This window comes from Mesocricetus auratus, unplaced genomic scaffold (assembly GCF_017639785.1).
Source record: "Mesocricetus auratus isolate SY011 unplaced genomic scaffold, BCM_Maur_2.0 Super-Scaffold_100023, whole genome shotgun sequence".
In the NCBI taxonomy this organism is placed as follows: Eukaryota; Metazoa; Chordata; class Mammalia; order Rodentia; family Cricetidae; genus Mesocricetus; species Mesocricetus auratus.
In genome coordinates, this window is record NW_024429204.1 from 1,460,544 (window position 1) to 1,474,372 (window position 13,829).

A 13,829-nucleotide genomic window follows, 5' to 3' on the forward strand; every position below is an offset into this window, starting at 1 on the left:
AAAATTAGAGACCACCATCACACCAAGGGAAAGTTACACATCTATTTTTATTTCCATTAGAAAAATATTATCTGTATAAGATTGTGGTTCACTTTATTCTCCCGTACTATTCAAGTTAGATTTGGTTTCCTGTATCTAACACGAGAAATAGATACTTCACATGAACAGATTAGCATAATTTAAGTAATTAGGTGTGCTCTTTGCTGTTTGTCGTTAACAACAGCTCATCTTTCCCTCTCCTGCTGCTCATCTGAGCGGTCGGCTGAGCCTTCCCTGACTCAGAGACGTGAGTGTATGTGAATACAGTCACAGCATCCACCAGGGTACCCAGTCACATCCCGCTCATGTCAAGTCTCCCTACGTAAGGTCATTCCCACGATAAACTCAGCCACTTGGTCACGCTTACACTTCCCAGCATCATTTGTAAAAATTAAGGTGTGAAAGACATCCCAAAACCAAAAAACCCCAGAATCGACGTCAGCATGGCCACTTATAGTCCCGCGGTGGTGAAGGGCCCCAGTACAGCGATTGCTTCGATTTCAATTCGACTTCCCTGCACGGAAAACAAAAAGGTCACTGTCTTTATCATTTATCATTTAGTACAAACTAAAAAGTTTAGAAAAAACATATGAGATTAATAGCAACATAGCTTTTTTTTAAATTATTAATCTCTTTGCAGAAAGCAAAGAACAGAGAAAAATCCATCAAGAACCTGCAACGGGACACACCAGGCACACTCATATACATTAGCTCATCTGACACCCACAGCAGCCCCGGAAGTAAAACAAGGCACCAACCTCAGATGGATGGGCTGGTACAAATTGTCCCAGGTCGTGAAGATAAACAGCGGATGACCGAGCCCATATCTTTTGATTCTAAGTTTAAAGCTCTTTCACCTACACCCAATGACCCTTCCCAGTAACTACTAATTAAAACAACAGACGACACCGTCTTTACAGGAAGTTACAGGAAGTGAGTAGGACCTGTGGCTTTGCTGCAGGCGTACAATACGGGCAGGAGGCTTAGGGAAAGAGGCCCTGGTGAGGGGACACCAGAACCGCAGTGGTGGCACAAGCGTCGTTCCAGTGAGAAGCCTGGACTATTATATGAGAGCCAAGCGCATCTTTCTTTGTTAGGGTAAATAGTAGTAATAACGCCACGATTCTCTGGCCAATACTCTAAAATAAGTAGAAACTGGCAAGAGTATGAGTCTCACTCACACCTTGCTGGTATTCAGAGTTTCCTTCGGGGAGAGCAAAGGCCGCCCTGAGGTCTCCACGGAATTCTACCCTGCGCTCCATTTACAGAAGTCCTTACTTAGGGGAGGGAGGGCACTCAGACATTTAGACAGAGGACTGGTGTGAAGTCAGACAGTAGGGTGGCACACAGGAGCAGGCCCGGCAATCCACCACTCCTCCAGGGGAAGGCTTTCACTGCAGAACCAAAACCTCGGCACTTAGCACAAACTCCATTCCCTGAGTAGCATTACGGCACAACCACTGTTTTCTCATATAAGGCTTTTCTTATCATTTAAATCTTTGGACCGTGTCATGCCCATGTGGTACTTTGTAAGATTTCTTGGGTTTTCTTGTTTTGTTTTGTTTTTCTAGGTACATAGCGGTCATCCGGATTTTACCTTTAGACTTTGCATTTCTGAGAAATGGGAACTGTACTATATTTAAGCGTCCGTCCTTTCAGAGTGGCAGGTTCTGCGTGCCCATGCATGCTTGGCCGTCTTACTGCGTACTTACTCTGGGCAGAGCGGCGACCTGGTAAGCGGCCCTGGCAGGGAGGTTACTCTTGAAATCTGAGTGTAGAACAATGTCAGGTTAGTCTCGGGAAGAGAAGAGAGAGCCTGGTGACTGACTCAGGGCCTGGCTGGTTCCCAGATACAAGCGACACTCCAGGATGTCCTGCCACATGAGTTTATGACACTTAGTACTTTCCTAAGTACTCTGCAAAACAATGAAAGGCACAATCTGGCATTTTCGTCTTGTAATGGCGAGAACGGGTTTGGGAATGAAAAGGATCCCGATCGAACAGTTATCAAAATTAGGGAAGGGTTCCTTATCTTCAGCAAGGACTTTCCCATATCTTTGGCTTTCTCTGGTCATTTCTTCTGCAGAGAATAATGATAATGACATTTTTTCCCACACTGCACCTTTATCTCATCCTACCAGGAGCCAGGGACCCGCTTTTCCCACTATGACAATGACAGTGACGGCAGCATTTGCTCTGCCCCTCATTTACCTATTCCAACAGCCTCCTAAGGTAGCAGAACACTGTCCTCTCTTTACATACTAAGGAACCAGAGTATGAAAATGTTAAGTAACCACCTGCTGATTCTGAGAGAGACAGAACACAGCAGCTAGACCATATCCATAGCAAGTGTTAAGTCTTTATGTCCAGAAAAAAATTTTAGGGGAGAGCTTAAAAAGCCAAAGGAACAAATAATAAAAATAGGCTTTAGGAAAATGAACTTGTAGGGTTTACGTATCTTATACTTTTAGGGACCGTGATGGAAATATATGAGATCTTTCCCACGAGGGCATACTGTATGTTTCCAAGCACAACATGGACTGTGTCAGGACGAAACAGCATTTTAACATCTCTGTCACTTTTACTTGACAATGATACTCGCTGACATTAGCAGATTTCTTTCCCATTAAAAGTAGGAAGACAAATGACTCACACATTTTGTAGATCTCATTGACAGTGCCAAAGTCATTTATGTCAGCCAGCAAAACCGTTGTCTTCACCACTAGAAGATGCAAGTTTTCATTCATCAGACTCAAAACAAGGCTTCGAAAAAAACAGTGTATGATGTTATGACAACCTTGATGAAAACGGGACTCAAATGGGACTCAAGAAGTCGAACGAGACAGTGTCGTTTCCCAGACCATTAAAATCACACCCTTAGGCCGGACGTTGGTGGCGCACGCCTTTAATCCCAGCATTGGGGAGGCAGAGGCAGGCGGATCTCTGTGAGTTCAAGGCCAGCCTGGTCTACGGAACGAGTTCCAGGACAGCCTCCAAAACAGTACAGAGAAACCCAGTCTCGGAAACCCCCCCCCAAAAAAACCACACCCTTTGGCAACGAAGACGTGGAATGACGTGTTGTTGGGTATCACACGTCCCTCCCAAAGACGGAGTTAATACCAAACACACATTGACAGTGTCGGGGGTGTGTGGCTAGATGGTGGAATGCTGGCCTCACACGCACGAGGCCCTGAGTTGGATCCTGAGCACTGCAGATAACACAAGCAACAACCAGACCCAGTTGCTCACCATTAGTGAAGTCGCAGCCTGCAGCTTTCAGAATTTCACCCAGGTTTGTAAGAGCCTGTGAATCAAGTCAAGAGAGGTCAGGGATGCGGGTGCTAGAGAATTACTCTAATTGATGTTCCTACGCGGTCACATATGTAGTGGTTTTCCTCTAGTGGACTGAATCTGAGGGGCTGGAAGTGGGTGCTACAAACCAAACTTGGGTCCCCTGCAAGAGAAACAGGCTGCTCTTCAACCCTGAGCCATCTCTCCAGCCCCTTAATGTTTGGATAAAGCAAACAATTAAAAATCTATTAACACACATACACACACACACACACACACACATCACACAGGGAAAAGGTCTCCCTCATCCCTTCTCGCTCACTCTCCAGAAAAAGCCACAATGTCAAGTTTGGCATATAGGGTTAGAGAGATGGCTCAGTGGTTAAGAGCACTGGTTGCTCTTTCAGAGGACCCAGGTTCAATTCCCAGAACCCACAGGACATTTTCCAACTATCTGTAACTCCAGTTCTGGTGGATCAGGTGCCCTCTTTTGGTCTAGGTAAGCGTCAGGTACACACCAGGCAGACATGCAGACAAAACACCCATATGCATAAGACAGAAGAAACCACATTTCTCATGTACCCTTCTAGAAACAGTGATGCTTATACTAGCATAACCATGTTATTTTTTGGACAGAACTCAGGCTGGCCTCAAACATACCATGCAGCTGAGGAGGGTCTTGCATTCTTTTTGTGTTTTTTTTTAAATATAAATTCGTTGCATAGATCTAGAGTATAGGTCATAGATCTATATCCCAGCTCCTTAAAGACAGATATTTAGGTTGTATTCTATCTTGGGTCTTACAAATGACTCTGTAAGTTCATTAAGTTACAATTTAAGTCTATTAATGGATGAGAATAGAATTTCTCGTGTGTGTGTGTGTGTGTGTGTGTGTGTGTGTGTGTGTGTGTGAGAGAGAGAGAGAGAGAGACAGAGACAGAGAAAAGAGAGAGAGAGAGAGAGAGAGAGAGAGAGAGACAGAGAGAGAGAGAGGCTAGAGATTGAACTCAGGACTTTCTGTCTGCTGGACCTGTATTCCAAGCCCCCACTCCTTTTTCTTTCAACCGTATTTCATACAATTGCTGGTGCTTTTCTCTTACTAACAAATGCTGACCTTTTCACTGCTGTGCTGGTGACGTACTTTGGGGAGAGAAGGGAGGTCAATGGCCCTGAAAGTAAACTTTCCAGTCCATCAGGACCCATTAGCACACTGGTGACCTGGGGACGACTCCTGCTCTTCTCTGTTGCTGAACCATGGGAAAGGGGCCGGAGCGACAGCCTCATGGTTAAGAGAACTGGGCAGAGGACTGAGGGCTGGATTCCCAGTGCCGCAGAGCGGCTCCTGACAGCCTGGGACCCCAGGGACTCCAACAGGCACACATGTGGTATACATGCATGCGTGCAGGCAAAATATGCATACACGTTGTGCTAGTTTGAATGAAAAAGACCCTACAGACTCATAGGAACTGGTACTATGGTGGTGGGGGAAGTCCTCCTGTGTATATGTTAACAAAGCACTATTGGCCAATAGGGAAGCAAGACAGGTGGGACTAGGAGTCGAGGAGGATTCTGGGAAACAGAGGCACAGCCAGTCACGATACAGGACGTGGGAGAAGTAACATGCCTGGGCCCTTCTTCCGGTAAGAATAGACCACATGGAAGTACTTAGATTAGCAAGTATGGGTTAAATACTTAGGTCAGAGCTAGCCAGTAAGAAACCAAGCAAACGGCCAACTACTTATAATTAATATAGCGTCCTGTGTGTTATTTGGGGGCTGAGACAGCAGCGGGACCCAAGCGGTTGGCGGGAAGACTACACGTAACACTATGGGAGATGTGTCCTTGTCAGAGTAGGTGTGGTATTGCTGGAGGACATGTGTCACTGGAGACACGCTTTGAGGTCTCAGAAGTTCAAGCAAAAAAGCCCAACTAACACAGAAGTTGGTATCTATCACAGCAATACCCACAGTGTGGTGGTTTGAATAGGAATGGCCCCCTTAGACTCAAGTGTTTGAATGCTTGGCCTATAGGGAGTGGCACTGTTAGGTGTGGCCTTGGAGTAGGTACAGTCTTGTAGGAAGTGCATCACTGTGGGAAGTGGGCTTTGAGGTCTCGTATGCTCAAGCTACATCCAGTGTGGGACACAGTTCACTTCCTGTTGCCTGTGGATCAAGATGTAGACCTTTCAGCTACTGCTCCAGGACCATGTCTGCCTGCATGCCACCATGCTTCTGGCCATGATGATGATGATGGTCTGAACTCCCAAAACTGTAAGCCACCCCAATTAAATGCTTTCCTTGATAAGAGCTGCCATGGTCATGCTGTCTCTTCACAGCAATAAAGCCTTAAGACATATATTTATACATAAATAAATAAATCTAAAGTTAGGTTTTTAAAAACCTTAAATCATGCAGTGGGCAGCAGAAAGCACATTTATCTGTTGATGTCTAGCAAACTAGTCAGAGTCATGGATTATCAATACTGCTCAGTATACAAAGTGGTAGAAAGAGCCTCTAGTGTGGGGATGACTTTACCTGTTTAGCTTCTTCTACGACTCCTCCTGGCACAAGCTGTCCACTGGAGGGATCCAAGCCAACCTGTCCGGAAACGTAAACGGTCCTGTCCACTAGCACAGCTTGGCTGAAACGAACAAAAGTCGATGTATACGTAAAAAACAGATGACGTGAAAGTCAATACTAAAATAGTAATTTAATAGGATTCAAGAGTCCAAGTCGCAAGATAAAAAAGAAAACAGCTGGTAAATTTGACTTTTGTAAATCAAAATTTTGTTTATTGACCGCCATATTTAAGAATGTAAAAAAGTCGGAGGGTGGGAGAGGATATTTACAACATATATCTAACAAAGCACTTGCACCCGGGGGTATATGAAGAACTTGTAACTAAATAATATTACAACCTGAAAAAATATAGGCGATTGATTCTGGTGGTATAAACAACTAACTAACTAACTAACTAACTAACTAACTAACTAACTAAATAAATAAGGCATACAAACAACTAAAGAGTACAAACGAAGACACCACTGACATCACAGCAGCTTTCTTTCTTCCTCTCTGTCTCTCTTTCTTTAAATATGTATTTATTATATATACAGTGTTCTGCCTGCATGTACACCTTAATGCCAGAAGAGGGCGCCAGACCTCATTATAGATGGTTGTAAATCACCATGTGGTTGCTGGGAATTGAACTCAGGACCTTTGAAAGGGTAGGCAGTGCTCTTAACCACTGAACCATCTCTCCATCCCTGGGCCAGTTCTTAAAATTTCAACATATACTCAACACAATGCCCAGTATTATCCCGTCCCTCAGGCAACTATGAAAACGAGAGTGAAAACACATCCAAAACTTTACACGAATGTTTGGAAACAACCTTCCAATAAACAAACAACAACAACAACAACAAAAAAAAAGCACTGCTAGACCCAATGGATGACTACACACTGTTCGATGAATTCCAGCAGACAAACTGTTAGGCACCCTTAGGAAAAGGTGCCCAGCGGGAGAAAGGTTAATTACTGCTCGTTGTACGGCTGCAGATGCATTTTGCACAGGGCTTACTGTGAACTTCTCTATGCACATTCTTCATTAATTTTTAGCAGCTACAGCATATAGAGATATGATTATAGAGATATACTTTAATCACTTTATATTCTATTGTTGTTCCATATGAGATTACACTGAAACCAACTCCCAATCCTCCACATCTCTGTCTGTCTCCACCACTAGATCATAGGGATCTCCTCCTTAAAACAGTGTCTTTTTTTTTTTTTTTGAGACAAGGTTTCTTTGTAGCCTTGGCTGTCCTCGAACTCACAGAGATCCACCTGCCTCCGCCTCCCAAGAGCTGGCATTACAGTCACACACCACCACCCCGGGACCTATAAGGAACTTTCTGTTTGTTTTCTTTTTTTTTTTTTTTTTTTTTTTTTTTTGGTTTTTCGAGACAGGGTTTCTCTGTGGCTTTGGAGGCTGTCCTGGAACTCACTCTGTAGACCAGGCTGGCCTCGAACTCACAGAGATCCGCCTGCCTCTGCCTCCCGAGTGCTGGGATTAAAGGCGTGCGCCACCAACGCCCGGCCTCTGTTTGTTTTCTTGAGACAGGATCCTACTGTGCAGCCCTGGCTTTCTTGGAACTGAGTACATAGACCAGGCTGGCCTTGAACTCACAGAGTCTGCCTCCTTCTGCCTTCCAGAGTGCTGGGATTAAAGGAGTGTGCCACTCTGCCTCGTTCTAAGGCATGTCCTATTTAGCGCCTGCCTCCCAGAGTGTGTTAGGCTGTAAACTCTGCAGACCTGCAGGCCTGGGTGATCTGAGTCTCTGCACATGGCGCTCACGCTGTGTCTGCTGCTGTGCTTGCTCTCGGCACCAGCAATCCTGGCTGTGGAAGCTGTGTCTCTGCAGGACCTCCAAGGGCTGCGTTGGTCTGACGGCCAACGCAGAGGCACAGAGTTCCTTTGGACTCCTGGCTGTCTCTCACCTGCACCCTTCCGGCAGATAACTAATGAGCTGGTTAACGTGTGGGTTTTTCTCAGGTTGAACAGTACCATCGGTTAACCATTAACCGACCCTCGCAGAATCGGGCCATCTACAGTAGGCCCTTCACAAAAATATCTTCAGTTCTCCAGACGCCCGAAAGAGTTCAAACTCAAATGCGTTCATCGGTGATCAAACAAACGCTTTATGACAGTGAAAAGAAATCATTTGCTCAGAATGCTGAGACTATTTGAGTTATGTGAAACACCTCTCGAAGATTTAAAGAGGTTTGGTCACCAAAAAAAAAAACCAATCGGCTACTTGACACTTTCTGGGCCTAAGAATCCATCCAGTTGTCAGGTTCCAGGAATTATTTTGCAATGTTTAATTTTCAGAGTTTATTTTGGGGCTGGAGAGTTGGCTCAGTTGTTAAGACTTGTGGCTCTGGCAGAGGACCCAGGTTCGATTCCAGGCACCTACAAGGTAGCTCACAACTGCCTCTAACTCCAGTCCTAGGAGATATGGCGCCCTCTTCTGGCCTTTTCAGGTATGCAGCGTGCAGACATACATGCAAACAAAACCTTCACACATTAAACAATGAAATAAATCATTTTTGCAAACAGACTTTATCTTTACTAAGATGTATATGTGCTTGTGTGAGTGTATGCCACATTGTGCGTGCGTGGGTGCCCGGAAGCCAGAAGAGGGCATCAGGTTCCCTGGAACTGGAGTTACAGGTGGTTGGGAACTACCTGATGTGGGAATAGGGAACTAAACTTGGTGCGTGCGTGCGTGCGTGCGTGCAAATGGAGTACACTGCAGGGGTGGGGGTGGGGGTGTGAGTTCCATGTAGGTTCCGGGATCAAAGTCAGTCACTGGGTTTGTAGCACTGATGCCTCTGCCTGCTGAACCATGTCACCTGCGGAGGCTCCAGACATTTAAAATAGCATTTTATTCTACTTCCTGGCTGGACATACACTGGGGCATGATGGTCCAAACCTATACTCCTTGTACTCAGGAGGATCACCAGGTGTGAGGCTAGCCTGGAATGCGTGGTGAGTTCTAGGCTGGATGGGACTATAGAGTGAGATCATCTGAAACACAGAGGGGGAGAGAGGGGGGAAGAGAGGGAGGGAGAAGGAAGGAGAGAGAGAGGGAGAGGGAGGGAGAGGAAGGGAGGGAAGGAGGGAGGGAGAGAAGGAGAGAGACAGAGGGGGGAGGGAGAGAGATAGAGGGGGATATATATATATATATATATATATATATATATATATATATATAGAGAGAGAGAGAGAGAGAGAGAGAGAGAGAGAGAGAGAGAGAGAAACACCTACAATGAACCAAACCAATCCCCAAATCAAGGGAAGTAAAACTCTCAAAAACATTCCAATACAGCAGTGCTCACAAAACGGAGAGCCATGCAATAGCACGGATGTTGCAATCCCTCTAGACTCTGTCCTCTGTATCCTAAAATGTGCTGAGCCGGCAAGCTAATCAGTCAGGGGCAACACCCCATCCATCCCAATGCTGAGGACTGAAAAGCTCAGCACATTAGAATTCTCCCTGCAGAGGACCTAGAATCTCACAGAGCGTACTCACCACAAACCTCCCGCACAAAAGCCTTTATTTCCAAACGCCCAGGGCGCATCTTCCTCCCTTTCATCAGGACACAGAGCGGAAAGTGCGGACACCATGAAGCCAGCTGATGGTTTTTCTCCCTCCAGACTGGCATAGACTCTTGGTGATTCTCTTCCCTCCACTGCAGCCTGACAGAGCAGTTACCTCACCAATCCCAAGTTAATCAGAAATATTATATTATGTTTTCTTGTCTCTCTCTTGTATGTAATACAGTGTGTGTGGGGGTGTGTGTGTGTATACATGTTCTTGAGTTTTGGTATGTATGTGCCCATGGAGACCAGATGTTGACATAGGGAGTCTTGGGCAATCTCTCTTTACTTTATATATATATTATATAAATATATAATATTAAGGCAGGGTCTCTCAGTGGAACCTAGACTTGTTGATTTGACTAGTCAATCTTGGCATTTTTTTCTTTTTTGGTTTTTCGAGACAGGGTTTCTCTGTGGCTTTGCAGGCTGCCCTGGAACTTGCTCTGTAGACCAGGCTGGTCTCAAACTCACAGAGATCCACCTGCCTCTGCCTCCCGAGTGCTGGGATTAAAGGCATGCGTCACCACCGCCTGGCCTAAAGTTCAATTCTTTTTTTTTTTTTATTATTATTTTTTTTTATTTTCCATTTTAAATTTAGATAAGAAACAAGGTTGCTTCACAAGTCAGTTCGAGGTCCCTCTCCCTTTCCCTCCTAAAGTTCAATTCTTAATGCCAACTTTTTAATGTTTTCCCCAGAAGTTCAGCCACAGGCAGTGACCCATATTAAAAGAATTCCTTTTTTGCCGGGCGTTGGTGGCGCACGCCTTTAATCCCAGCACTCGGGAGGCAGAGGCAGGCGGATCTCTGTGAGTTCGAGGCCAGCCTGGTCTACAGAGTGAGTTCCAGGACAGCCTCCAAAGCCACAGAGAAACCCTGTCTCAAAAAAAAAAAAAAAAAAAAGAATTCCTTTTTTATTTTTCTTTAGTTGTCTTTCAATCCTTCTAAGCTGGGGACAACAAATGAAATTGTTCAGAATCAGCCCTGGAGTCTATGACAGCACTTCCAAACTGTATTACACCATACCACTTAAGGGGGGGGGGTCCTGGCAAATTATTCAGCTTGGCATACGTCAGCTCTTACGTCTGAAGCATGGAGTCTTTAATAGTAACTGTGCACTGTTAGTGCCCAGGAAGCATCAGCAGGAATTGCAACTGTGGTTCTGACCCTTCTTACTGCATTAAGGATTGATAAAACTATTTTCAGGAAAAAAAAAAACTTTCAGAAACAACCCCTTATAAAACATACTGTGGGAATTAAATCCAGGGCTTCACACACACTCAGCGAGCTCTTTCTCTGAGCTATATCCACCCTGGGCAGAAACATATGGGAAAATTATTATCATTTATGTGCATGTGTGTGTGTACACCACCCATGTGCACACACCCATGAAGCCTACAAAACGGTGTTGGATCCCCAGGGCTGCAGTTACAGATGGTTGTGAACTGATCTATGTGGGTGCTGGGAACCAAACTTTGGTCCCTGGCAGAGCCCTTAACTGCTGAGTCATCTCTCCAGCCCCAGCCAGAAACACTTTTAACAAAAGAGAGCAGACCCAAAGCTTTGAGCCAACTGTACTATGTAAATAGAATTCTGGAGTTTTTTTTTTAAATAATTACTTTCTGTTGCATTGCTCCTATTTAGAATATTCTAATCAAGTTTCCTTTAAAAAAACAAACAAACATTTATTATGTATACAGTGTTCTGCCTGAATGTATGACTGCAGGCCAGAAGAGGGCGCCAGATATCATTACAGATGGCTGTGAGCCACCACCAAGAGCACCTTTGGAAAAGCAGTCGGTGCTCTTAACCTCTGAGCCGTCTCAGAGGTTTAAGTTTCCTTTTAAAATTAATTTAAGTGAATGGGCGTTGGTGGTGCACGCCTTTAATTCCAGCACTCGGGAGACAGAGGCAGGAGGATCTCTGTGAGTTCGAGGCCAGCCTGATCTACAGAGCGAGTGAAAGGGAGTCATTTCAAAGAAAATACGTACGAAGTTATAAAACACCGGGTACACAGTTTGGGAGAAGGAAAAAAAAAAGCAGTTCAATTGCAAATGCAAAACTATCCCCTCCTCCACCCCCCAACTGTACATCCTGTATTCTGCCTCAGTGCCCTGGCTTAAGCTAGCTCCTCTGATAGCAATGCAAGTCCTTAACAAGTCATCTTTGAAGAGTCAGACTTCACAACACCGCCAGAGACGGCAAGTGCAACCTTTAAAATTTAACCTGACTACCTCTCACAAGGAGCTTTCTAAGTCTCTTTTTTTCTTTTTCTTTCTCTGCTCCAAATTAGGATCAGTTTTCCTCCCTTTCATACAGTTTCTCATGCCGCCGAGTTTCATTTCCAGCCCTATTTATTATAACAATTCCTGTGTTATTTCTCTCGATAGTGGGGTATTCCGGCAGCTAGGGTTTGGGCTCAAACCAAGATGTCACCTGCAGACTCTACGACCTTGAAACTGCTGACCTGAGCCTCTCTTGTCCTTTTGACTACAAAGGGAGAGAAGGTGGTGGCCGGTTGCCATGGTGCCTGCCGTACGTGTAACATCCACCGAACTAACACTTTTTTTTTTTTGAGATATAGGTGAAGGCCTTTCACAGTGGGTTACTTCATACACATTTCTGTCTCGGTCAAGTACTTGGCATCTACGCTTCCCCAACGTTGCAGCCATAGAAAATCTTCAGCTCTGACAGTGGAGAGACACTGCGTCAGAAACTACTTTGTCATAAAGGGAAATTGGCTCTAGACACACTTCAGAGAAGGCTTAGAAAGAGATTATCGAGGAGAAAGTTTGCAGGCACACATAAGACACGATCCAGGGATCTTTTTTTTTTTTTAAAGCGGAGGCATTTTGAGAAAATAAGATTTTCCGTTAGGAGCGCTGGTCCCCATCTCAGTGCTAAGAACGCTGAAACACGAGACTTGCAGGCCCCAGATGAGACTGAGCTACATCCATAGAGACCCTGTCCTTCACAACCCCCCAGAAAACCAATCGAAGAGAGAGTAGTAAGCACCATTTCTAATGAAAAGCACTTCTGGCAAGTGAAAATAAATGTCAAAGTGATTTTTTTCTTCTGTCCAGTACACGTATGTTTAGTTACAGCATATACGGCGATCTCCAAAAATCACTTTGCATTTGGCATGAGTGACAAACATGGTCAGGCCACTCATAAACATCAGCCTACACGCTGTAAAAACCAAGGACTTGGATAGACGTGCAGAGATTTGCTGGGCATCGCTGTGGATCAGGTGTCCACAGGAGGGGGGGGGAAGCATATGTGCTGATGGTTTTTTACTCTTGTGAAATAAGAAAGAGTCAGGTCAAGCTTCATGCTGGTTTGTAAAAAAAGAAGCCTGTCACAGCAGACCACATGGTGTCTGGTTCTTTTTGGAGGGCAGGTAAACAGGTAAACCCTAAATAAGTGGGTGTAAGGGGCGGTGGTGGCACACACCTTTAATCCCAGCACTCTGGAGGCAGAGGCAGATGGAGCTTTGTGAGTTCGAGACCAGCCTGGTCTACAAGAGCTAGTGCCAGGACAGACTCTAAAGTCACAGAGAAACCCTGTCTCGAAAAACAAAACAAAACAAAAAGGCGGGGGGAATGAGTTCACTGGAACGAAAGCTAATTTGGGGGTGGATGTAAATAATGCGAGAGCAGAAAGTGGTGATGGCCAGACAACTTTCCAGCAGGGTAAAAGCCGCTGAATTGTATCCACCGAAGGAATGAGTATATCTCAATAAAGTTGTGTAAAACAAACAACAAAGCCAGAAGCCACAAGGGCGAAGGCCGAGGGGGTGGGGGTGTGGGTGTGGGGTAGGGGTGGGTGATGCCCCTGCTAATCAGAGAAGGCGAGCGTGGGGGCGAGCTTGGCTCCAGGGCCAGGCAGCTCCAGATAGAGGGCAAAGTCCCGGGAGTGTGCGAGCATCCGGTCACACGAAGGCTCCCCCTTGTTCCCTGGGGTGGGGGGATCTGGGCGCAAGGTCCCCTTTCTGGCCTCAGTTTCCCCGCGCGCTACAAGGGGGTGGGTCCCGAGAGACCCTCTTCTCGCTCACACCCGCAGAGGCCCGGCTCACACACCCGCTGCTCCATGGGTGCGAGCAGGAGAAGCCTCACCTGTAGGCACCGATGGCCGCCGGGGCTTTGGTGGTGCTGATCACCTTTCTGATCACGGACGACATGTCGATCCTCTCACGAAGACCCTCTCAGGGAGAAGACTCCGCAACCGCCGCCGCCACTCCGGTCACTCCTCTCCGAAGACAAACCCCTAAGGTGCTAGGGTTTTTGCGCCTGAGGCCCCGCCCCCGGGGGGACGGACTCGCAGGGCATGATGGGAAT

The 13,829-nt window shown here is 45.9% G+C and overlaps 1 protein-coding gene across 2 annotated transcripts; it reads right to left on the reverse strand.

Annotated features, from left to right (window-relative positions):
* Window positions 1-28: 28 nt before the first annotated feature.
* Window positions 29-13,803, reverse strand: Rida (reactive intermediate imine deaminase A homolog). Of its 2 annotated transcripts, XM_040730371.1 has the most exons (6): window positions 13,608-13,794; window positions 5,865-5,970; window positions 3,289-3,343; window positions 2,693-2,761; window positions 1,752-1,807; window positions 29-553 (listed from the first exon to the last, which is right to left on the reverse strand). In XM_040730371.1, the coding sequence occupies exons 1-6, from the start codon at window positions 13,670-13,672 to the stop codon at window positions 491-493; spliced, it is 414 nt and encodes a 137-aa protein (XP_040586305.1). In that variant the 5' UTR covers window positions 13,673-13,794; the 3' UTR covers window positions 29-490. The 2 variants fall into 2 exon arrangements, with proteins under 2 accessions (XP_040586305.1, XP_040586306.1); XM_040730372.1 differs by lacking the exons at window positions 29-553; window positions 1,752-1,807 and adding an exon at window positions 1,843-1,955 and having other exon boundaries at window positions 2,695-2,761; window positions 13,608-13,803.
* Between the last annotated feature and the right edge of the window lie 26 nt (window positions 13,804-13,829).

Coding starts and splice junctions, on each gene's coding strand:
- Rida (XM_040730371.1), bottom strand. CDS start 13,672: ATGTCGTCCGTGATCAGAAAGGTGATCAGCACCACCAAAGCCCCGGCG. Junction 5,971..13,607: donor GCGGCCATCGGTGCCTACAG/GTGAGGCTTCTC, acceptor TGTTCGTTTCAG/CCAAGCTGTGCTAGTGGACA. Junction 2,762..3,288: donor AGGCTGCGACTTCACTAATG/GTGAGCAACTGG, acceptor TGCATCTTCTAG/TGGTGAAGACAACGGTTTTG.